The sequence below is a fragment of the Triticum aestivum genome, chromosome 7B (genome assembly GCF_018294505.1).
Source record: "Triticum aestivum cultivar Chinese Spring chromosome 7B, IWGSC CS RefSeq v2.1, whole genome shotgun sequence".
NCBI classification, from domain to species: domain Eukaryota; kingdom Viridiplantae; phylum Streptophyta; class Magnoliopsida; order Poales; family Poaceae; genus Triticum; species Triticum aestivum.
The window spans coordinates 4,172,878-4,197,146 of record NC_057813.1 but is presented as its reverse complement, the minus strand read 5'-3'; the positions used below and the strand labels follow the sequence as shown (position 1 = coordinate 4,197,146).

At 49.1% G+C, this 24,269-nt stretch overlaps 1 protein-coding gene and 1 pseudogene across 2 annotated transcripts; one reads left to right on the top strand and one right to left on the bottom strand.

Annotated features, from left to right (window-relative positions):
- The first annotated feature begins 16,725 nt into the window (after nucleotides 1–16,725).
- Nucleotides 16,726–18,324, top strand: LOC123157931 (GDSL esterase/lipase At1g28580-like; annotated as a pseudogene).
- A 1,178-nt stretch (nucleotides 18,325–19,502) lies between these two features.
- Nucleotides 19,503–23,557, bottom strand: LOC123157929 (pentatricopeptide repeat-containing protein At5g39710). 2 transcript variants are annotated; one of them, XM_044576111.1, is made up of 2 exons: nucleotides 21,367–23,557; nucleotides 19,503–19,754 (listed from the first exon to the last, which is right to left on the bottom strand). In XM_044576111.1, the coding sequence occupies exon 1, from the start codon at nucleotides 23,458–23,460 to the stop codon at nucleotides 21,373–21,375; it is 2,088 nt and encodes a 695-aa protein (XP_044432046.1). In that variant the 5' UTR covers nucleotides 23,461–23,557; the 3' UTR covers nucleotides 19,503–19,754; nucleotides 21,367–21,372. The 2 variants fall into 2 exon arrangements, with proteins under 2 accessions (XP_044432046.1, XP_044432047.1); XM_044576112.1 differs by lacking the exon at nucleotides 19,503–19,754 and adding an exon at nucleotides 20,476–20,901.
- Nucleotides 23,558–24,269: the final 712 nt, after the last annotated feature.

Sequence of the window (24,269 nt, the reverse complement as noted above, 5' to 3'; positions counted from 1 at the left end):
ACCTCACACGTATCCTAATGCCTGGAAGTTGGATAGGCTGGCCCTTATGTAAGGACTATAACTAACCCCCGGTTTTCATGAAATACAAGATGCTCACTGAATGAAAAGAAATCATATGGCTTGTGGAAAAGAATCACATTAGCACAACCATGCTTCACTAATTTTCTCGATATATCACCGAAAGTTGTATGAACATACCGATTAGGGGCAACAAGATTGGCAATGATCTTGTGTGCCCACATTAGACTTTGCGGTCGACAGACACAGGGATATATCAAATGCACATGTCTATCAGGTTCAATGCGAGTGAGCCAATTGCTAGCAGCACTGCAGCAGGGCCCATGGAGCCATGGCACGCGCAAGTGCTATATATACGCAGCAGTACGTGAGGGTAAGACACAGCAAAGATACAGTACCTTGGCCATCATGAGTGTAAGACAATAAGTTTTGGGGAACTAGCACAACCCTCTAGGGGTGGCTTATCTCATTATATATAATGGTTGTGTTACAATATGTACCATATACGTACATAGGTACAGAAGCTATACATAGTCTAACACCCTCCCTCAATCTTAGCCACTTTCTAAAGAACTGAGAAGGGTAAGATTGCGTCTACAAGCCTCAAACTGTGGCAGCGGTAAAGGCTTAGTGAAGATGTCTGCAAGTTGATCCTTAGATGAGATAAACTTGATCTGGAGTTGCTTCTGTGATACACGTTCCCGTACAAAGTGATAGTCAACTTCAATGTGTTTCATTCGGGCATGAAATACTGGATTTGCAGAAAGGTATGTAGCACCGATGTTATCACACCAAAGAATAGGAGGCTGTGGTTGAGACAAACCCAACTCCTGAAGCAAAGACTGCACCCAAATAATCTCTGCAGTAGCATTAGCCACAGCCTTGTACTCAGCTTCAGTACTGCTACGTGACACAGTAGCCTGTTTCCGAGCACTCCAGGCGATCAAATTAGAGCCAAAGAATACTGCATAACCCCCCGTGGATCGCCTGTCATCTGGGCTACCAGCCCAATCTGCATCAGAGAAGGCCGAAAGGACCCGAGAGGAAGTCGGCCGAATATGCATACCAAATGTCAGGGTGAACTGAACATAACGAAGAATGCGTTTAACAGCAGCCCAATGAGTATCTCTGGGAGCCTGAAGATACTGACAAACCCTGTTAACAGCATAAGAGATATCTGGTCTCGTGATCGTCAAGTACTGAAGTCCACCAACAATGCTCCTGTACTCTGTGGCATCCGCAGGAGACAAAAGCTCACCATCAACAGTTGTTATCTTGTCAGTAGACGACATGGGTGTGGTGGTCGGTTTGCACTTCAGCATGCCAGCTCTCTGTAACAACTCCAAGGAGTACTTCTTCTGCGTAAGGACAAGACCAGTAGCACGAGAAGTGACCTCAACTCCAAGAAAGTAGTGAAGCTTCCCAAGATCTTTGACCGCAAAATCAGCACCAAGAGAGCAGACAAGAGCATCAGCAGCATACTGAGAAGAGCTGACAAGGATAATATCATCGACATATACCAAAAGATACATAGTGACTTCTGGCTTCTGTAGAAGAAATAACGAAGTGTCAGCAGTAGACGGCACAAACCCATGAGCACGAAGGGCAGAGGCAAGGCGGGCATGCCAGGCACGAGGAGCTTGCTTCAAACCATATAGTGCTTTGGAAAGACGACAGATATAGTCAGGACGATCAGGATCAGAGAAACCAGGCGGTTGTTTCATATAAACCTCTTCCTCCAAAAATCCATGTAGAAAAGCATTCTGCACATCAAGTTGACGAAGTGACCAACCACGAGAAACGGCAATGGAGAGAAGAAGCCGAATAGTGGTAGGCTTGACGACAGGACTGAAGGTGTCCTCATAGTCAAGACCATGACGCTGCCGAAAACCGCGAGCAACAAGTCGCGCTTTGTAACGCTCAATAGATCCATCCGAATGCTTCTTCACTTTGAATACCCATTTTGAGTCAATAACATTTACCCGTGGTGGTGGAGGAACGAGAGTCCATGTCTTGTTACGAAGAAGAGCATGAAACTCCTGCTCCATAGCCTCTCGCCAATGTGGAATGCGCAGGGCAGCCTGATATGAGCGAGGCTCAGAAGATGGATCCGCAACAGCAGCAGCCAAACAAGCAGCCAACCAATCAACCGTACCATCCTTACGTTCCTTAGGTTTGAAAATGCCACTGCGACTGCGTGTATGTGGTCGGGACACAGGAACCACCGAGGTCGACGGAGCAGCCTGCAACGGGCTGGAGGACGGCGACGTTGACGAGTCAGCCGGTGACGAGGAGCCAGTCATGGTAGCCTCGGACTCGGTTGGCGAAGAAGGCCGACCCACCGGCGAAACCGGCAGAGCAGACGAAGCAGCTGGCGACTCCGGCATCACAGACCGGGCCGATGGCGAGCTCGGCATAGTGGGCCGTGGCGCGGCCGGTGTCGCGGGCCGATCCGCTGATGAAGGCGACGTGAGGACCCGAGCCGCGGGCGAAGACGGCGTGACGGGCCGAGCCGCAGGCGAAGACGGCGTGACGGGCCGAGCCGCGGGCGACTCGGCGGCCGCTGGCGAAACGGACCGAGCAGTGGAGATGCTCGGCGCGACGGGCTTGTCGGGTGACCATGCATGGGCACGCGAATCGATGCCATGCAACATAGGGCGATCGACGTGCCCACCAGAAGACGACGATGATGATGGTGAATCCTCCAACAGCTCCAAACGAGCTCCACGTCCGGTTCCTGCACCATGGTTAGGTAACAGCAAAGGAGAGTATGCAACATCATCAAATTGGTCAGAAGCAACAGAGGATGAATGCAGGGATGATGGTTCGACAGTGGACACAGGAAGGTTGGCAAAGGGAAAAACATGCTCATCAAACACGACGTCCCGAGATATATAGACACGATTAGTGGGAACATGAAGACATTTGTAACCTTTATGAAGAGAGCTATAGCCAAGAAAAACACACTTCTTAGAACGAAACTCAAGCTTGCGCTTGTTATATGGACGAAGATGCGGCCAGCAAGCACACCCAAATACCTTGAGAAAGGTATAATCAGGTTGTTCATTAAGGAGAACCTCAATGGGAGTCTTCATGTTTAAAACACGAGTAGGAGTACGGTTGATGAGAAAGCATGCAGTGGTGAAAGCATCACTCCAAAACCGAAACGGAACAGATGCATGGGCCAAAAGAGTAAGACCAGCTTCAACAATATGACGATGCTTACATTCGACTGAACCATTCTGCTGATGTGTATGTGGACATGCTAAACGATGAGCTATCCCAAGCAACTGAAAGAAAGAGTTGAGGTTGCGATACTCGCCCCCCCAGTCTGACTGGACATGAACAATTTTGTGCTTGAGAAGACGTTCAACATGTTTTTGAAACTGAACAAAAATATCAAACACATCAGATTTGCGTTTAATAAGGTAAAGCCAGGTAAAGCGACTATAAGCATCAACGAAACTGATATAGTAATTATGACCACTGACAGAAGTCTGAGCAGGACCCCATACATCTGAAAACACAAGTTCTAAAGGATGTTTCACCTCACGACTGGACTCCGAAAAAGGAAGTTGATGACTCTTCCCCTGCTGACAAGCATCACACACTGCTACATCTTTATGACTAGACAAACTAGGAAGCTCATGACGACGCAAAATATGACGGACAATAGGTGTGGCCGGGTGACCAAGACGAGCATGCCACTGTGACGGAGAGACCCGAACTCCACTGAAAACACGAGCGACACCAGGATGCTCCAGACGGTAGAGGCCCTGGCACAACCGCCCACTAAGAAGAATGTCCCTCGTGCCCCGATCCTTAATAAAAAGATCAAAAGGGTGAAATTCACAAAGCACATTATTATCACGTGTGAGTTTAGGAACTGAAAGAAGATTACGGGTCACAGATGGAACTCGAAGAACATTGCGAAGCTGAAGACTCCTATTAACATGTCTAGTGAGAAGAGATGCTTGACCAATATGAGAGATGTGCATACCTGCTCCATTGGCGGTGTGGATCTTGTCGGAGCCATGATAGGGTTCACGAGTGTGAAGCTTCCCCATCTCGCTGGTTAGATGCTCTGTCGCCCCAGAGTCCATGTACCAGTGTGGATCGATGGAGTAGGACTGAGTGTGTCCCTGTTGCTTCTGCGGCGCGGGACGATCAGCCATGGCGACCTGACGGGCATTGTTGCGTGTATCTTTGCCGTCATTGCCAAGACCAAGGAAGCTTCGCTGGAAGCGCTTATGACACTTGGAGGCCCAGTGCCCATCGCGGCCACAAAGCTGACACACACGTGGACCGCCAGCCCCCGGTAAGGTCGCAGTAGGTGGGGCGGCGTTGGCCGAGAGGGAGCCAGTGCCCCTGGTGCGGCGAGTCTCGACCCGTTGCTCAGTGAGAAGGAGCCGAGAGAAAACCTCGTGTGCCAGCATGGGTGTCGAGTTGCCCCACTCGTTGATGATCTCGACTAAGGCATCATACTCCTCATCAAGACCATTGACAATAAACGAGTTGAACTCGGAGTCGGTGAGGGGCTGTCCAATGGAGGCCAATGTGTCGGTGAGGCCCTTGACCTTGTTGTAGAACTCAGTGGTAGTGGAGTCAAGCTTCTGACACTCTCCAAGCTGACGACGGAGTGCAGAGACACGAGCCTGGGACTGCGCTGCAAAGGTGCGCTCAAGGATGGTCCAGGCCTCATGAGACGTCTTCGCGAAGACAACAAGGCCGACAACTGCCGGCGAGAGCGACCCCTGGATGGAGGAGAGGTTCGCCTGGTCCTGCCCCGTCCAGACGCGATGGGCCGGATTGTAGACCGGACCGTGCACGCTGTCTACCAGCGCGGGTGGGCAGGGAAGCGATCCGTCGACGTAGCCTAGCAGGTAGTGACTCCCCAAGAGCGGGAGAACCTGCGCACGCCAGAAGATGTAGTTGTCGGCGGAGAGCTTGATGGTGATGAGATGACCGAAGTGAAACGGCGGCGGCGAAGACAATCCCATCGAGGAGGCTGCCTGGGGTGCAAACACCATGGAGGCAGCCGGAGGCACCGAAGCCGATGCGGGAGGAGGCGGGACCGCAGCCAGGGCGGGCGCCGCAAAGCTCGCGGCCGGTGCGGACGTCGCAAGGCCCGCGGCCGGGGCGGACACCGCCAACCCCGCCAGCGGGGCAGTGTGATCCGCTTGCGGCAGGAGCGGCGGGACGACGCCTGCGGAGTCCGCAGCGGATGGCGACGCCGCGGTGTGGACCACGAGGTCACGCCCAAGCGAGGGCGCCGGCGGCGTGGAGAAGACGGAGCCGATGCTCCTTGTCCCGATCGGAGCCGGAATAGAGACGGCATCGAGCGGGAGATTGAGCAGAGCCGCAAGAGAGGCCGGGAGGAAGCCCGCAGCAGTGGAACCGGTGGTGGCGGCGCTCGACATGGCGGCGGCGCGATCGGTGGCGCGGCGGCGGCGGTGAAGGCGGCGGCAGCTGCGGCGGCGGTGCGGGTATTAGGGTTTAGAAGCGGAAGCGATCGTAACCTAGCGTGATACCATGTAAGACAATAAGTTTTGGGGAACCAGCACAACCCTCTAGGGGTGGCTTATCTCATTATATATAATGGTTGTGTTACAATATGTACCATATACGTACATAGGTACAGAAGCTATACATAGTCTAACAATGAGCATAGGCATCGCCCGAGTTGCGGCGACCGCTCTCTTCTCATGCTGCTGCCTGATGGTTGCACTTCCAGCTAGCGCCGCCGTGACCAGATCAGGTGGCAGCAGTGGACCACTGTACAACGCCATCTTCAACTTCGGTGTAACACCCCCAATATGGGCTGCCACGATATGTATGTAACATGGGCCTTGGCTACGAGATGGGCTGGTCATCGGAGGCTTGGTCGCACACACAAGCTACATATGCAACCGGCAAGCACAGGAGGAGGGCATCGAAGGAATGAATCGTTCTCCAAGTCTCTCGTCCCCTGGCTCCAGTTCCTCACCTCCTGCTCTCTCTATTCCTCTCTTTGCTTGCTGATTCTCACCCCCGATTCTCCCTGTATCCCCCAATTTATACCCGAATATTGGTACTAATCCAGTTGCTCGTCCCATCCTTGAGTCTGGGTCGTGACAATTTGGTATTCAGAGCCAAGAGAAAAATCACCACCCACTTCCTGCCTACCAGGTGTTCGACCAAATGTCCAGCCACGAAGAGTTGTTCACCGGCGGCGTTCTCCACGTCACTGTGCATCATGTGTACTACCCGGTCACTGAGGAGACGCTGCAACAGGTGTTTACATTGTATGGTGTGGTGAAGATCTCCGTGTTCCAGAGAATCGACCATGTGGAGGCAGTGGTTCAACTTCGATCAAGACGCGGAGCAGCGCAGGCTCTTGCCATGCATGGTCGGTGCATCTATGAGCGTGCCTGCCTCCTCGACATCCAGGATGTGTCACCGGAGTACAACCTGCACTTGTGCTTGCTGCTCGAGCAGAAGCAGACTGCAACCGTGGCCGAGTACACGGCGGCGTTCTGGGAATGCGTACATCATGTGCTAGATCTCAACCCCAACCTGAGCATCAAGAGTTTCGTCCACCAATACATTGAGGGCTTGCGGGGAGATATCAAGGATGTCGTGCGGTCGCGATCTCCATTAAGCATCACCGGTGCTTCGTCCCTTGCCCGGATAAGGGAGGATGAAATCGTGCAGGAGGCGGCAATGGCTGCGGAGAAACTTGATGACGGCCATGGAGTTCACGTCCTCATGCCTACGGTGATCCTCACGGAAGTCTTCCTCGAGCTCACTGCCCCAGTGGGGTGCAGTGCAGACCACAACATCATCACCATTGACAGCAACAACCATGCTGCACCGACGCCTATCACATGTTTGACAGAGTGCCCGAGTCACGCCGCCGCCGTTGACATCTCCCCTGAGCTGGCAGCTTCTGCTCTATGCGGAGAGACCGTCGACATCGAAGCCATCAGTGTTGTTGCACCAACATTTGATGTGTGTTCTATTGTTGGTCCGACCAATGCTGAAGTCAACAGTTATGTGCCGGTGCCCCTCATTGTGTGGAGTGTCAACCCATTCTCCGCAGCGCCCCTCAAGGTCGTGCCAACCATAGCGCATTGGTCATGTTCCACCCCCAAACTGGACACCATGGCGTCAACAAGGTGTTGGACCCTCTGCCTCGACCACATTGGTGCGTTGACGCCCACGTACATGCTGGATAAGAATGTGAACATAAGGCAACAAGCACAAATGTTACGACCAATGCCATGGCCATCATTTAAGTGCCATTCAGAAGCAAGCAGTCCTCAAGATCCACGTCCAGCAACTCAAGGTATATTTGGGAAACTATCTACATGTCAGCCACACGAGGATCTCAATGGTTGGGCTGCCAGTTTGGTCTTGCATTGGAATAGCTCATTTGATGGACACTATTTACAACTACTTGCTGCACTGAGAAGTTTCTGCTGTGAGTTATATTATATTGGGGGGCCCTGTGGTTATTGGCAATATGCATATCTGCAGCAGTGGCGTTCATCTCAGCGAGAAAGTTATTCGAATTTTGGGAGGGCTGGCGATGCTATATTGAACACAAAACAAAAATCACAAAGTTTATTAAGTAGCATTCTTGTGGAACTTGTGAGTAGGCAAACCCCCGGAGTCGGCTATTTCTGCCAAACATCTGACCAGAAGAACAAAAGGCTTAATTACATTCCTGAAGTGGGTGAACAAGTTATGAGGTTGTGCTCTGTCGAACTGGCACCTTGGGCTTGTTCTGCATTACATTTCATTAAGCCCTACAGTTATGGGCTGGGTATGCGCATAATTGTGGAGTTGAAGCCTTGGCCAAAATGGAAAATCAATGGTCGTTGTGAGGGCATGGCTTTATTTTGGCGGTCTCCTCATATGGCATTCCCTGCAATATTTTCAGTAACTACGACCAACGTGTTGCACCAAATGGATTGGTGCTATGCTGTTCAGTGTGTACAACCAACTAATGCCATTGGTGATGCTGCTTTACAGCTGTGGTCTGCAAAACATTGGGATATCATGATGCCTTATGTTCCAGTTACTCGCTCATGTGGGCTGCATCTGCTAGGGAGTAGCGTTCTTGCCTTCCTGAGTGTATGGTTGTACCCAACATGTGCAGAAACAGTGTTCAGTTTCATGTTACAGCTTCAAGCCCTCCTGCTGATAACAAAGTGTTCGGATCATGGAACTCTGGGTGCAGCTACAGCTACTAAAAAGCAGTTCGGAATCAACAATAGTTCCTTGATACAATCTGATGTTACAGGTACAACACGATCAAGAGACAAACGTCTTATTTGCACTCCATGGAGTTCTTGGGTACTTTGTCTCATGTTAGCTGATCGAGGGGAAACAGAAGAAAGGGTACATGTCTTTGATCCCAAGCCTGGTTTACTCTGTTGCTCTTCTCTCGCTCTTTGTACTAGTGAATGCCAGACCAACTTGGGCATTTGGTCTTCTCACAACTATGAGTACAAGGGTGCAGCATTTTCTGGACACTTACACTTCACATGCAAGTTTTCTCGAGATAGTTCAGTTGGCCGCTTTCCCTTTCAGTTCCTTATACTTCTCCAGACTTGCAGAATTGAGATATATTTCCCTGGGATCCATTGCTCACTGTTTCTATGGTGGTTCCCATCTGATACAAGATCTTCATGAATGGACACCTCGTATCACAATGTATAAGCAGGTGCGGATGTTCATAGGATGGCTCAATTATGTGATGAATCATCAATCTCAAGGCAGCATAGGAACTGCAGTCATATTGTTGCAACATCTCCAGCCTACTAACCAGCTGCTCGGTTCTTTCTGGTCATGGGCACAAGCAAAAGGAAAGGTAGACCACTACACAAGTTATGTGCGTGAGTGTTCTTGCTATCTTTTATCTATCATTTTCTCTGGGTATCTGGTCAGTGGAGAGCCCAAATATTGCACTTGCCTGCTTGCTTTCAAGGACACTGGTTGGCTCAGATGTATCATGTGTGTCCACAAGATGTCCTACTCTGCAGTTGCAACTCCTTTTGGCAGTGAAATCAAGTTCCGTTCCTCTGATCTGACCATTTGCAAGCGCATGATACTACCCTATGATCCAGGAGGGTTGGCTCTTCAGCCAGATGAGATAGGAGGCACTCATGGGTCCAACTTGATCATCATCGGCTTGAGGGCAAGCCGAATTTCAAGGGGTGGAGAGTGTAACACCCCCAATATGGGCTGCCACGATATGTATGTAACATGGGCCTTGGCTACGAGATGGGCTGGTCATCGGAGGCTTGGTCGCACACACAAGCTACATATGCAACCGGCAAGCACAGGAGGAGGGCATCGAAGGAATGAATCGTTCTCCAAGTCTCTCGTCCCCTGGCTCCAGTTCCTCACCTCCTGCTCTCTCTATTCCTCTCTTTGCTTGCTGATTCTCACCCCCGATTCTCCCTGTATCCCCCAATTTATACCCGAATATTGGTACTAATCCAGTTGCTCGTCCCATCCTTGAGTCTGGGTCGTGACAATTTGGTATTCAGAGCCAAGAGAAAAATCACCACCCACTTCCTGCCTACCAGGTGTTCGACCAAATGTCCAGCCACGAAGAGTTGTTCACCGGCGGCGTTCTCCACGTCACTGTGCATCATGTGTACTACCCGGTCACTGAGGAGACGCTGCAACAGGTGTTTACATTGTATGGTGTGGTGAAGATCTCCGTGTTCCAGAGAATCGACCATGTGGAGGCAGTGGTTCAACTTCGATCAAGACGCGGAGCAGCGCAGGCTCTTGCCATGCATGGTCGGTGCATCTATGAGCGTGCCTGCCTCCTCGACATCCAGGATGTGTCACCGGAGTACAACCTGCACTTGTGCTTGCTGCTCGAGCAGAAGCAGACTGCAACCGTGGCCGAGTACACGGCGGCGTTCTGGGAATGCGTACATCATGTGCTAGATCTCAACCCCAACCTGAGCATCAAGAGTTTCGTCCACCAATACATTGAGGGCTTGCGGGGAGATATCAAGGATGTCGTGCGGTCGCGATCTCCATTAAGCATCACCGGTGCTTCGTCCCTTGCCCGGATAAGGGAGGATGAAATCGTGCAGGAGGCGGCAATGGCTGCGGAGAAACTTGATGACGGCCATGGAGTTCACGTCCTCATGCCTACGGTGATCCTCACGGAAGTCTTCCTCGAGCTCACTGCCCCAGTGGGGTGCAGTGCAGACCACAACATCATCACCATTGACAGCAACAACCATGCTGCACCGACGCCTATCACATGTTTGACAGAGTGCCCGAGTCACGCCGCCGCCGTTGACATCTCCCCTGAGCTGGCAGCTTCTGCTCTATGCGGAGAGACCGTCGACATCGAAGCCATCAGTGTTGTTGCACCAACATTTGATGTGTGTTCTATTGTTGGTCCGACCAATGCTGAAGTCAACAGTTATGTGCCGGTGCCCCTCATTGTGTGGAGTGTCAACCCATTCTCCGCAGCGCCCCTCAAGGTCGTGCCAACCATAGCGCATTGGTCATGTTCCACCCCCAAACTGGACACCATGGCGTCAACAAGGTGTTGGACCCTCTGCCTCGACCACATTGGTGCGTTGACGCCCACGTACATGCTGGATAAGAATGTGAACATAAGGCAACAAGCACAAATGTTACGACCAATGCCATGGCCATCATTTAAGTGCCATTCAGAAGCAAGCAGTCCTCAAGATCCACGTCCAGCAACTCAAGGTATATTTGGGAAACTATCTACATGTCAGCCACACGAGGATCTCAATGGTTGGGCTGCCAGTTTGGTCTTGCATTGGAATAGCTCATTTGATGGACACTATTTACAACTACTTGCTGCACTGAGAAGTTTCTGCTGTGAGTTATATTATATTGGGGGGCCCTGTGGTTATTGGCAATATGCATATCTGCAGCAGTGGCGTTCATCTCAGCGAGAAAGTTATTCGAATTTTGGGAGGGCTGGCGATGCTATATTGAACACAAAACAAAAATCACAAAGTTTATTAAGTAGCATTCTTGTGGAACTTGTGAGTAGGCAAACCCCCGGAGTCGGCTATTTCTGCCAAACATCTGACCAGAAGAACAAAAGGCTTAATTACATTCCTGAAGTGGGTGAACAAGTTATGAGGTTGTGCTCTGTCGAACTGGCACCTTGGGCTTGTTCTGCATTACATTTCATTAAGCCCTACAGTTATGGGCTGGGTATGCGCATAATTGTGGAGTTGAAGCCTTGGCCAAAATGGAAAATCAATGGTCGTTGTGAGGGCATGGCTTTATTTTGGCGGTCTCCTCATATGGCATTCCCTGCAATATTTTCAGTAACTACGACCAACGTGTTGCACCAAATGGATTGGTGCTATGCTGTTCAGTGTGTACAACCAACTAATGCCATTGGTGATGCTGCTTTACAGCTGTGGTCTGCAAAACATTGGGATATCATGATGCCTTATGTTCCAGTTACTCGCTCATGTGGGCTGCATCTGCTAGGGAGTAGCGTTCTTGCCTTCCTGAGTGTATGGTTGTACCCAACATGTGCAGAAACAGTGTTCAGTTTCATGTTACAGCTTCAAGCCCTCCTGCTGATAACAAAGTGTTCGGATCATGGAACTCTGGGTGCAGCTACAGCTACTAAAAAGCAGTTCGGAATCAACAATAGTTCCTTGATACAATCTGATGTTACAGGTACAACACGATCAAGAGACAAACGTCTTATTTGCACTCCATGGAGTTCTTGGGTACTTTGTCTCATGTTAGCTGATCGAGGGGAAACAGAAGAAAGGGTACATGTCTTTGATCCCAAGCCTGGTTTACTCTGTTGCTCTTCTCTCGCTCTTTGTACTAGTGAATGCCAGACCAACTTGGGCATTTGGTCTTCTCACAACTATGAGTACAAGGGTGCAGCATTTTCTGGACACTTACACTTCACATGCAAGTTTTCTCGAGATAGTTCAGTTGGCCGCTTTCCCTTTCAGTTCCTTATACTTCTCCAGACTTGCAGAATTGAGATATATTTCCCTGGGATCCATTGCTCACTGTTTCTATGGTGGTTCCCATCTGATACAAGATCTTCATGAATGGACACCTCGTATCACAATGTATAAGCAGGTGCGGATGTTCATAGGATGGCTCAATTATGTGATGAATCATCAATCTCAAGGCAGCATAGGAACTGCAGTCATATTGTTGCAACATCTCCAGCCTACTAACCAGCTGCTCGGTTCTTTCTGGTCATGGGCACAAGCAAAAGGAAAGGTAGACCACTACACAAGTTATGTGCGTGAGTGTTCTTGCTATCTTTTATCTATCATTTTCTCTGGGTATCTGGTCAGTGGAGAGCCCAAATATTGCACTTGCCTGCTTGCTTTCAAGGACACTGGTTGGCTCAGATGTATCATGTGTGTCCACAAGATGTCCTACTCTGCAGTTGCAACTCCTTTTGGCAGTGAAATCAAGTTCCGTTCCTCTGATCTGACCATTTGCAAGCGCATGATACTACCCTATGATCCAGGAGGGTTGGCTCTTCAGCCAGATGAGATAGGAGGCACTCATGGGTCCAACTTGATCATCATCGGCTTGAGGGCAAGCCGAATTTCAAGGGGTGGAGAGTGTAACACCCCCAATATGGGCTGCCACGATATGTATGTAACATGGGCCTTGGCTACGAGATGGGCTGGTCATCGGAGGCTTGGTCGCACACACAAGCTACATATGCAACCGGCAAGCACAGGAGGAGGGCATCGAAGGAATGAATCGTTCTCCAAGTCTCTCGTCCCCTGGCTCCAGTTCCTCACCTCCTGCTCTCTCTATTCCTCTCTTTGCTTGCTGATTCTCACCCCCGATTCTCCCTGTATCCCCCAATTTATACCCGAATATTGGTACTAATCCAGTTGCTCGTCCCATCCTTGAGTCTGGGTCGTGACAATTTGGTATTCAGAGCCAAGAGAAAAATCACCACCCACTTCCTGCCTACCAGGTGTTCGACCAAATGTCCAGCCACGAAGAGTTGTTCACCGGCGGCGTTCTCCACGTCACTGTGCATCATGTGTACTACCCGGTCACTGAGGAGACGCTGCAACAGGTGTTTACATTGTATGGTGTGGTGAAGATCTCCGTGTTCCAGAGAATCGACCATGTGGAGGCAGTGGTTCAACTTCGATCAAGACGCGGAGCAGCGCAGGCTCTTGCCATGCATGGTCGGTGCATCTATGAGCGTGCCTGCCTCCTCGACATCCAGGATGTGTCACCGGAGTACAACCTGCACTTGTGCTTGCTGCTCGAGCAGAAGCAGACTGCAACCGTGGCCGAGTACACGGCGGCGTTCTGGGAATGCGTACATCATGTGCTAGATCTCAACCCCAACCTGAGCATCAAGAGTTTCGTCCACCAATACATTGAGGGCTTGCGGGGAGATATCAAGGATGTCGTGCGGTCGCGATCTCCATTAAGCATCACCGGTGCTTCGTCCCTTGCCCGGATAAGGGAGGATGAAATCGTGCAGGAGGCGGCAATGGCTGCGGAGAAACTTGATGACGGCCATGGAGTTCACGTCCTCATGTCTACGGTGATCCTCACGGAAGTCTTCCTCGAGCTCACTGCCCCAGTGGGGTGCAGTGCAGACCACAACATCATCACCATTGACAGCAACAACCATGCTGCACCGACGCCTATCACATGTTTGACAGAGTGCCCGAGTCACGCCGCCGCCGTTGACATCTCCCCTGAGCTGGCAGCTTCTGCTCTATGCGGAGAGACCGTCGACATCGAAGCCATCAGTGTTGTTGCACCAACATTTGATGTGTGTTCTATTGTTGGTCCGACCAATGCTGAAGTCAACAGTTATGTGCCGGTGCCCCTCATTGTGTGGAGTGTCAACCCATTCTCCGCAGCGCCCCTCAAGGTCGTGCCAACCATAGCGCATTGGTCATGTTCCACCCCCAAACTGGACACCATGGCGTCAACAAGGTGTTGGACCCTCTGCCTCGACCACATTGGTGCGTTGACGCCCACGTACATGCTGGATAAGAATGTGAACATAAGGCAACAAGCACAAATGTTACGACCAATGCCATGGCCATCATTTAAGTGCCATTCAGAAGCAAGCAGTCCTCAAGATCCACGTCCAGCAACTCAAGGTATATTTGGGAAACTATCTACATGTCAGCCACACGAGGATCTCAATGGTTGGGCTGCCAGTTTGGTCTTGCATTGGAATAGCTCATTTGATGGACACTATTTACAACTACTTGCTGCACTGAGAAGTTTCTGCTGTGAGTTATATTATATTGGGGGGCCCTGTGGTTATTGGCAATATGCATATCTGCAGCAGTGGCGTTCATCTCAGCGAGAAAGTTATTCGAATTTTGGGAGGGCTGGCGATGCTATATTGAACACAAAACAAAAATCACAAAGTTTATTAAGTAGCATTCTTGTGGAACTTGTGAGTAGGCAAACCCCCGGAGTCGGCTATTTCTGCCAAACATCTGACCAGAAGAACAAAAGGCTTAATTACATTCCTGAAGTGGGTGAACAAGTTATGAGGTTGTGCTCTGTCGAACTGGCACCTTGGGCTTGTTCTGCATTACATTTCATTAAGCCCTACAGTTATGGGCTGGGTATGCGCATAATTGTGGAGTTGAAGCCTTGGCCAAAATGGAAAATCAATGGTCGTTGTGAGGGCATGGCTTTATTTTGGCGGTCTCCTCATATGGCATTCCCTGCAATATTTTCAGTAACTACGACCAACGTGTTGCACCAAATGGATTGGTGCTATGTTGTTCAGTGTGTACAACCAACTAATGCCATTGGTGATGCTGCTTTACAGCTGTGGTCTGCAAAACATTGGGATATCATGATGCCTTATGTTCCAGTTACTCGCTCATGTGGGCTGCATCTGCTAGGGAGTAGCGTTCTTGCCTTCCTGAGTGTATGGTTGTACCCAACATGTGCAGAAACAGTGTTCAGTTTCATGTTACAGCTTCAAGCCCTCCTGCTGATAACAAAGTGTTCGGATCATGGAACTCTGGGTGCAGCTACAGCTACTAAAAAGCAGTTCGGAATCAACAATAGTTCCTTGATACAATCTGATGTTACAGGTACAACACGATCAAGAGACAAACGTCTTATTTGCACTCCATGGAGTTCTTGGGTACTTTGTCTCATGTTAGCTGATCGAGGGGAAACAGAAGAAAGGGTACATGTCTTTGATCCCAAGCCTGGTTTACTCTGTTGCTCTTCTCTCGCTCTTTGTACTAGTGAATGCCAGACCAACTTGGGCATTTGGTCTTCTCACAACTATGAGTACAAGGGTGCAGCATTTTCTGGACACTTACACTTCACATGCAAGTTTTCTCGAGATAGTTCAGTTGGCCGCTTTCCCTTTCAGTTCCTTATACTTCTCCAGACTTGCAGAATTGAGATATATTTCCCTGGGATCCATTGCTCACTGTTTCTATGGTGGTTCCCATCTGATACAAGATCTTCATGAATGGACACCTCGTATCACAATGTATAAGCAGGTGCGGATGTTCATAGGATGGCTCAATTATGTGATGAATCATCAATCTCAAGGCAGCATAGGAACTGCAGTCATATTGTTGCAACATCTCCAGCCTACTAACCAGCTGCTCGGTTCTTTCTGGTCATGGGCACAAGCAAAAGGAAAGGTAGACCACTACACAAGTTATGTGCGTGAGTGTTCTTGCTATCTTTTATCTATCATTTTCTCTGGGTATCTGGTCAGTGGAGAGCCCAAATATTGCACTTGCCTGCTTGCTTTCAAGGACACTGGTTGGCTCAGATGTATCATGTGTGTCCACAAGATGTCCTACTCTGCAGTTGCAACTCCTTTTGGCAGTGAAATCAAGTTCCGTTCCTCTGATCTGACCATTTGCAAGCGCATGATACTACCCTATGATCCAGGAGGGTTGGCTCTTCAGCCAGATGAGATAGGAGGCACTCATGGGTCCAACTTGATCATCATCGGCTTGAGGGCAAGCCGAATTTCAAGGGGTGGAGAGTGTAACACCCCCAATATGGGCTGCCACGATATGTATGTAACATGGGCCTTGGCTACGAGATGGGCTGGTCATCGGAGGCTTGGTCGCACACACAAGCTACATATGCAACCGGCAAGCACAGGAGGAGGGCATCGAAGGAATGAATCGTTCTCCAAGTCTCTCGTCCCCTGGCTCCAGTTCCTCACCTCCTGCTCTCTCTATTCCTCTCTTTGCTTGCTGATTCTCACCCCCGATTCTCCCTGTATCCCCCAATTTATACCCGAATATTGGTACTAATCCAGTTGCTCGTCCCATCCTTGAGTCTGGGTCGTGACATTCGGCGACTCGGCATCTGACACCGGCAACTTATGTGTCGATGGCCGGCCAGGGCCTGCCGGCCTGTTGGGCATTTTCACCCGTCTCCCCTACGGTGTCACCTATTTCGGGAAGCCCACTTGCCGGTGCAGCGGTGGCCGGGTTAACATCGACTTCCTGGGTAAAAATGCAGTGTCCAAACATTTCTTATCTGACTGGCTTCAAAAACCTGGAGTTGCCCATTTTATGTGGGCATTCCGTGAACTTCTTGTGAAAATGTCATCACACTGACATAGTTTAAGTGAGTGCAGCCCAAGCGTTCGGGCTGCCATTCCCCCTGCCATCCAAGGCACCCCGGAAGGACTTCCAGCGAGGGGCGAACATGGCCATCGTCGGCGGCACTGTACTTGACTACAGCAACGCCAGCCTCAAGTTCACTGCCTACGACGGCTCCATGAACACCCAGATGGACAATTTCCAACAATTGTTGCCTTCAATCTGTGGAACACAGCAGAGTAAGTAAGCACTGAGCTCGTTCTAATATATTCAATCATTTGATCAACTGATTAACGCGCACACGAGAATATTTTCTTTGGTGCCATAACTAAAGTTTACTAACTTAAATATGTGCCTGTATATAGGTTGCAAGATGTATTTGGCCAAGACCCTGTTCGTGTTCCAATTGGGGGAGAATGACTACAGCATCCAGCTGGTGAATGGATCCACGGTAGACGAGGCCAGCAAGAACATACCCAGAATAGTGAACACCGTCATATCTGGTTTGGAGGTAACTGCAAAGCTTTATAGTTCTCCCTCTGTTTGCAAAGGTTTGTCGTTTTTTACCTGAACATGCTTACCAACGAAACAATTAGTTGGGTTAAATTGGACCAAAGTACCCTACAACGGTAACAATATCTCAAGCGAGCGGTAGAAAAAAATGATATCTGAAGCATGACTATTTTGGAAACATTCCTCACAGATGGAGAAGCGAAAAATACATGAACAAATAAAGTGGCCAGGCCATGCAGTTTGTATCCTAACATATGCTCTAAACATGCAGAAATTAATGACACTCGGCGCAGTTGACATTGTGGTGTCAAACATTGCTCCGATGGGTTGCTTTCCATTTTACCTGAGCATGTTCGAGAGCACCAACAAAAGTGACTATGACAAGTACGGGTGCCTGAGAAACCACAACGCGCTGTTCAAAAGGCACAACTCTTTCCTCCAGAGCAGCCTCTCAAAGCTTCAAAAGAAGCATCCACGCACACGGATCATGTATGCCGACCTCGCAAGCCACATCTACCAAATAGTGCAAGATCCCAGAAAATTCGGTGAGTCTCGGCAACCATGTTACCGATGCCTCACAAAATGAGCAGGCAATGATTCTTTCTTTCAAAAGAACAATTATTAGTAGGGAATTCACTCAGGAATAATTGAGCAACCGGCCAAATTTAACGATTCAAACATCACTAGGCTCAAGAATAGCAACAAAATTTCAACGTTCAGTGTTAATAAAATATTTGTGTTCCACTATAAAAATCAATACCACTTGAATTTGGGCCAGGTTTTAAAGGAAACCAGGCCAGTTTTTTCTCGAGTTTCAGTTAAGTTCAAATGTAATTTCAGTAGTTTGAGCAAATTAAACACCAATATCGTTTTTTTTTTTTTTGCTCTTCCTGTTGTTGCTACAATTCAAACTGAGAAAATGAAATTGTGAACCCTGAATGTCACCTAAATATGGTTAGACTGATTTCGTTATGCAGGCTTTGAGACCGCCCTCATGAGCTGTTGCGGAAAGGCCGGTGCACCGCATAGATTTGATCCGTTCACCTTGTGCGGGATGGATGGCTCGAGCGTTTGCCATGACCCAGGGAGCCACCTCCTCTGGGATGGTATGCACCTGAGCGACACCGCTAACAGACGGATCGCCGAGGGCTGGCTCAGCGGCCCGTACTGCCACCCACCAATTCTGCAGTGAAGGTCCTAGCCAAATGGGTGCATATACACGCACAAACGGACTTCTGGGGACTGCATGCATCTGTTGTGTGTACTTCCTTTGTGGGAACATCCTATGTACCGAAATTACAAAACAATATTGAAACATGCTGTTTTCTGGTGCTGATTAATGTGGTTGATGCAAGCTACAAACACGCATGAAAGTGGATGCGGGGCATCAGATTCCCAAGTGTGTCCTTTTTTTGCGAGGGAGATTCCCAAGTGCGTCCAACACCACAAATTTGGTCCATGTGTTCGGCTGATTTGCGCGGCTTTGTCGGTTGTGAAAGAGTGAACGGGTCAGAGCAAAAGAGACTAGTGCACACATAATTGACTTAAATGGTGTTATGTGCAAATACCCCGATGTAAATCAACATTCTCACCCAGATACATGCATCTGTATTTAAAAATAGAGTTGTATTTGTGCGATTTTAATTATAGAATAACTAACAGAGAAATACTTGGATAATAGTTGTATCCAACTATTCACCATGTGATTCTAATATCTGAGTAGGAGAATCTTCACAACTACGATCTGCAGCCACCAGATAAGCGTTGACATGTCTGGCCAACTGGTTGCATTCCCGTCAGAGCTTTGAGCCGGCCATTTCGGTAACTAGTTACACCACGCCCCAAACATGGTGTTTTGCGCAAAAGATAAATAGCAATGGTCATGTGTAACAACCGAAAGTGGTGGCTTTTTGTAATTTACATGTAATAATTGTTACAAGGTCTAGAATATAGGAATCTATAACATCCTAAGAAAATACACTTGGAAGAAGCTCCTTGTAACATACGTATATAGGTGACTAGGCACTAAATCTGCTTCTTTGTAGAGAATATAAATCAAGTCACTAGAGGTGACAAAAATACTACTTGATGTGAAGTTGTAAATCATTAGTAATTAATTCTGAAATAAATGGTATTCAAACACATACATACCTGATTTTTTTTTTTTGAGAAGAACATACATACATACCTGATAGGTCAATATGCAAGCAAGCTGTGAAGCCCACATACAAGTATATCAAAAGTCAATTCTATGTTAATCTAAAGAAAAGACACTAGGTTGACTTTTACTACACTTACATGTGGGTTTATGCAGGCTCCCGCTTGCAGCTCTAACTGACAGGTTCAAACTGCATGCATACTTGAACCAGCAGTTACGATCCCTTTTTCTTCATGTTCCTCATTCCCATGAGCAGCGAGCACATCATGTGCAAAGCTTTTTCATTGGTAGCGGTAGAGATTACACAAAATGGTATTAGAAACCTTCAACACCCCATTTGACAGTGTTGTATGACTCATGATTGCCAGTTTTCATTATCCCTGTTCCACAGTTCGTTTTTTCTCTCAAGTGCCTTGGTGTTGATGGAACATAAGCAGAGCCCTTGGGCACTTATGTTCTACATTCTGCAGCAGAACCAAAAAGTTGGAAGTCGGTGAGTGAAACCAAGGTAATTTGTCTAATAATAAAACAAGGAAACACACAACCAGCACATACAAAAAATGGCACATTCCCTTCTTTATCAAGATTAGCTCTTGTCCAAGTAAAATAAAATGGTGAAAACAAGGAGCCATCTTGTTTTATTTAGCCTATCATAGTAAAAGATACAATACTAGAAGCATATCTTCCGCCCATAATAAACCAACTGGGAGTGTGGGACTGGCAGTGTCACAGTATACAGATTTAGAGTATATTGTTACGTTTAAAAGGCAAACTATTCAGAAAAGAAGGGCACGCATAATCAAAACACGAGTGATATGGTCAAGAGCTCTTCTAGCAATTTTTCATTGTTATTAAGTCAGATAATTTGATATATTGCTCAAAGGGGCTAAACAACTGGTAGGTCATCAAGGTAGCACTTGCTACCAAGAGGAAGGCACCAAAAAAATGGCATCATTCATTGAACACAACATGACTTTAGTTTCATATAATCTCCTTTCATCGTGCTAGCAAGTCACCAGAGTTTAGTAGATTCTGCAGGTCAGATTTCCTTAGTCATATGAAGTTCATAACTACAACCTAGCTCAACAATGAAAAACAAAAGGAGCAAATAAATGTAGATTAGTTTAAGTCATTGCCCATGTAGACATTTGTCCCACGAGTCAAGACCAATATACAAGGGCAGTTGGCGCAAAGAAGATATCCCGTGCCGCCTTACAAAACTTGGGCAAAATACAAATAGAAATTTTACATGAATATAGAAAGGACAGCTTCCAAATGACCCCCCTTGGCAGGATGATTTGCCTGAGGTGACAAACAAGGAACAGAGCAGAATCCTGCTGTGCTGTGTATCATTGTGGAACGCCTGGAAGGAACACAACCACAAAATATTCAGACATAAAAGGCTCACTTTCCAGGAGGTGGCCTCCCTCACTCGTAATGCCATCGACCGGTGATGACACCATTGGACGGCGTAGTGTCCAATTTTTTTGGAGTAATCTGACATATTTTTGCTTATGGTTCCTGTTCCATTTCCCATTAAAACAGGCCCCCACCATCAATTGTGACCACGCACTATTTTCACCTTAAGTAGGCGGTGCTCTTGCCCAGTTTCTTGGAAGAAGAAAAAAAGGAATTATGTCAATAGACCAATAGAGGTGCTAGCTGGGATCAATGTGAAGTGTTAACTGAGACCAGGGTACAAGAGAACTTTAATCAGTTCGCAAATATCCAATCGTGGTCTTCTAGTGTCCTATACAAGGACATAATCACATAATATCTTAACCTGATGACAGCAATAACCATTCTTCTAACCTAAGCAACAGTGTGCTAGTACCTAGTCAAGGATTTATGAACAACTTGTATTCACATGATAGGATCTGGAAAAATAATAAATCAAATACTTGCTCACTTCACATCATCATGTGGCATGAAGAAGAAACTTCATCCTTTCTAACCCTTCAATGGAGTATCGGCATTAATAACGCTCAGCAAGGCATGAGCCAAGAAGTGCTCCAAAGAGATTTATAGTCATCAGTTAATTCAGTGCTCCACAAATACAACAAGGTTCCTACATACCACAATTCACCCTGAGCTTGGAAGTAGCCCATCCCTTGTCATGCCACGGAGGACATCAACCACAGCGTCCACGTTACCTTCCTTCCGATTGAGATCAATAAGAGCCTTCGATGTTTCTGCATCTGCTAGCGAACAGCAATTCAGCAACTCCTGAATCACGGTATCTGCTTCAACAGTCATCCCCTCTTCAAATAGGCCCCTGACCAATGAAATAGTGCTTGTTGAATTAGGAGGAAAACCACACTGCAGCATTTTCTTATGGAAGTTGAGAGCCTTCAGAATATTTCCTCCCCGGCAATGCCCATGAATAAGTACACCATACACCGAACCGTCAAGCTTCCAATCTCTGTCCAACATCGACTGGTAAACTTTGTCAGCTTCATTCATCAAGCCTTTCATGGAGAATCCCTTAAGAAGAGCCACCACACTCTTAAACTCAGCTTTCCTGCAACAACGCATCAGGGCCTCATATTTAATATTGTCTGGAATAGGGTCTTCGTAGTACAGCTTGAAGAGTAACCGTTGTGCTTCCTTTGTACGTGCTGACTTGCTAAGCCCATCTATAAGCACACTGTATGTCACAACATCAGGGAGAACTCGTTTCTTTATCATCTCATCGTGCAGAGAAAGAGCTTTCTCAACATCCCCCTCCTTGCAATGGCCATCAATCAGTATTGTATAAGTAAATTCATCAGGATGTAGGCCAAGTTGAAGCATCTTCTCAAAGAGTTCACATGCATCACTGAGTCTTTTCTCCTCGCAAAGACCCCTTATGAGCGATGAGTAGGTGATTGCATCTGGAATCACACCTTTTTTCAGCATTTTTCGGTTCAATTCAAATGCAGAATCTGTATCACCAATCTTACAGTACCCATTGGGAATCGTACTATATGTCACGACGTCAGGCTTCACTCCTTTAGCCTCTATTTCATCGACCAACTCCCTCGCTTCGTCCATTCTTCCTAACTTGCAGTAACCATTGATGAGTGCATTGTAGCACACTACCGAAGGCTTGATCCTGCATTCCCTCATCTCCTTCAGTGCGAGCAATGCGTCATCTAAGAAGCCGTTCTTGCAGAACCCATCTATCAGTGCTGTGAAGGCGATCTCATTCATCCGGAGGCCCCTCTCCCTCATCTGCCCCACCAGGGCCACTGCCCGCTCCAAGTTCCCAGCCCTGCACATCGCATGGATAAGCGACGTAAACGTCACAACATCCGGCGAGACCCCTTTCTGAGACATCTCCGAGAACACCGTCAGTGCCTCATGCAGGCAGCCTGCCTTGCAGTACCCACTCACCAAGGTGTTATAACTGACCCCATCGGGGGCCAATCCCTCCCTTGCCATTCCGTCGAACACCTTGCGGGCGTCCTCCATCCTCCCCGCCTTGCACATCCCGTTCACCACCGTGTTGAACGTCACCAGGCTCGGCCTCACCCCGGCCTCCCGCATCGCGGCGACGAGCCTCTCGGCGCCGCCCACGTCCCCGGCCCTACAGAACGCGGCGACGAGCGTGTTGTAGGTGACGGCGTTGGGCGCGCACCCCGCGGCGCGCATGTCGCCGTCCACGACGGCGGCGAGCGCCTCCTCGCGGCGGCCGCGGGCGCAGAGCGCGCGGACGAGGATGTTGTAGGTGTACACGTTGGGGGCCACGCCGGCGCGGAGCATGGAGCCCTCAAGGAAGCCCCGCGCGGAGGAGAGCGAGGCCTCGGAGAGCGCGAGGAGCACGGCGTTGTAGGCGGGGAGGGAGGGGGCGTAGCCCGCCGACCTGGCGAACGCGAGCGCCGCGGCGGCGAGGGACGGGGACGGGAGGGAGGCGTAGGCCCTGATGAGCGCGTCGAAGGGCCGCGGCGGCGGCGGGGACGGGAGGAGGCGGAGCGCGGAGAGCAGCGCGAGGAGGAGCGGCAGCGGCGGGAAGGAGGCCGCGAGGCGGGAGGCGGCCTGGGGCGAGAGCGGGAGGTGGCGCCGGCGGAGCGGGGGCGGGAGGGGCGGCGTGCGCGGGGTCGGGTTGAGGAGCGCCGCGAGGTGCGCGTGCTGCACCGGGTGCTGGCGGAGGCTGCCGGAGGCGCCCGCCGCTTGCCGCGCGGCCGCCATGCTTAGGTGCGAGGCGGCGGCGCACGGGCCTGCGGCATTCGGGTCAGCCGGGAGTGCCGACTTGGTGGGACCCGGTGGTCAGCTGGCCACTGACCCAACGGCCGCCGGCCAAATTCACCGTTTTGACCTTAACGCTGGGCCAAATCTCTCACGATTTGGTTGGTTGGAGTTGTAAATTTTGATGGCATTTTTTATGTGAGCCCTGACCCTAGTTTTGAAGATTTCTTACAAGTCCTTGCTGAATTATTGAAACTGTGGTTTGTGATGTGTACTAACCCTTAGTTTTTGTCAAATATTAGTGATTTGTGATGTGGATGACCTAGGGTTAGAGTTAGAATTTGTATGAGATGGATTCACGGTGAAAAAAACCGATTGTTACATAAAAGTCACCGGTCAGGAGTACAGAATACCATTGTTTTGTGATCTTAGCCTGCCCCATAAGGTTGTAGATGGTGTCGGATTTCGAGTTCCGGCAGATCCTCAAGTTTCGAACTCTGGGGTGCACGCGAAGATCACACCCCCTGCCTACCCATGTCTCGTCGCCTCGCAAGGATCTAAACTACACGAAGAACAACACAGAGGACACGAGATTTATACTGGTTCAGGCCACCATTGCAGTGTAATACCCTACTCCAGTGTGTGGTGTGGTGGATTGCCTCTGGGGGCCGATGATGAATAGTACAAGAGAAGAACAGCCTCGCGAGGGTCTGTTCTTGGCTGGTGCGATGAACTGGTATGGGAGTTCAGTCGCCTCTCTCTCTCTCTGTATCAAATGCCTCTAGTCTCCTCCGACTTCAGGTGCGGATCCG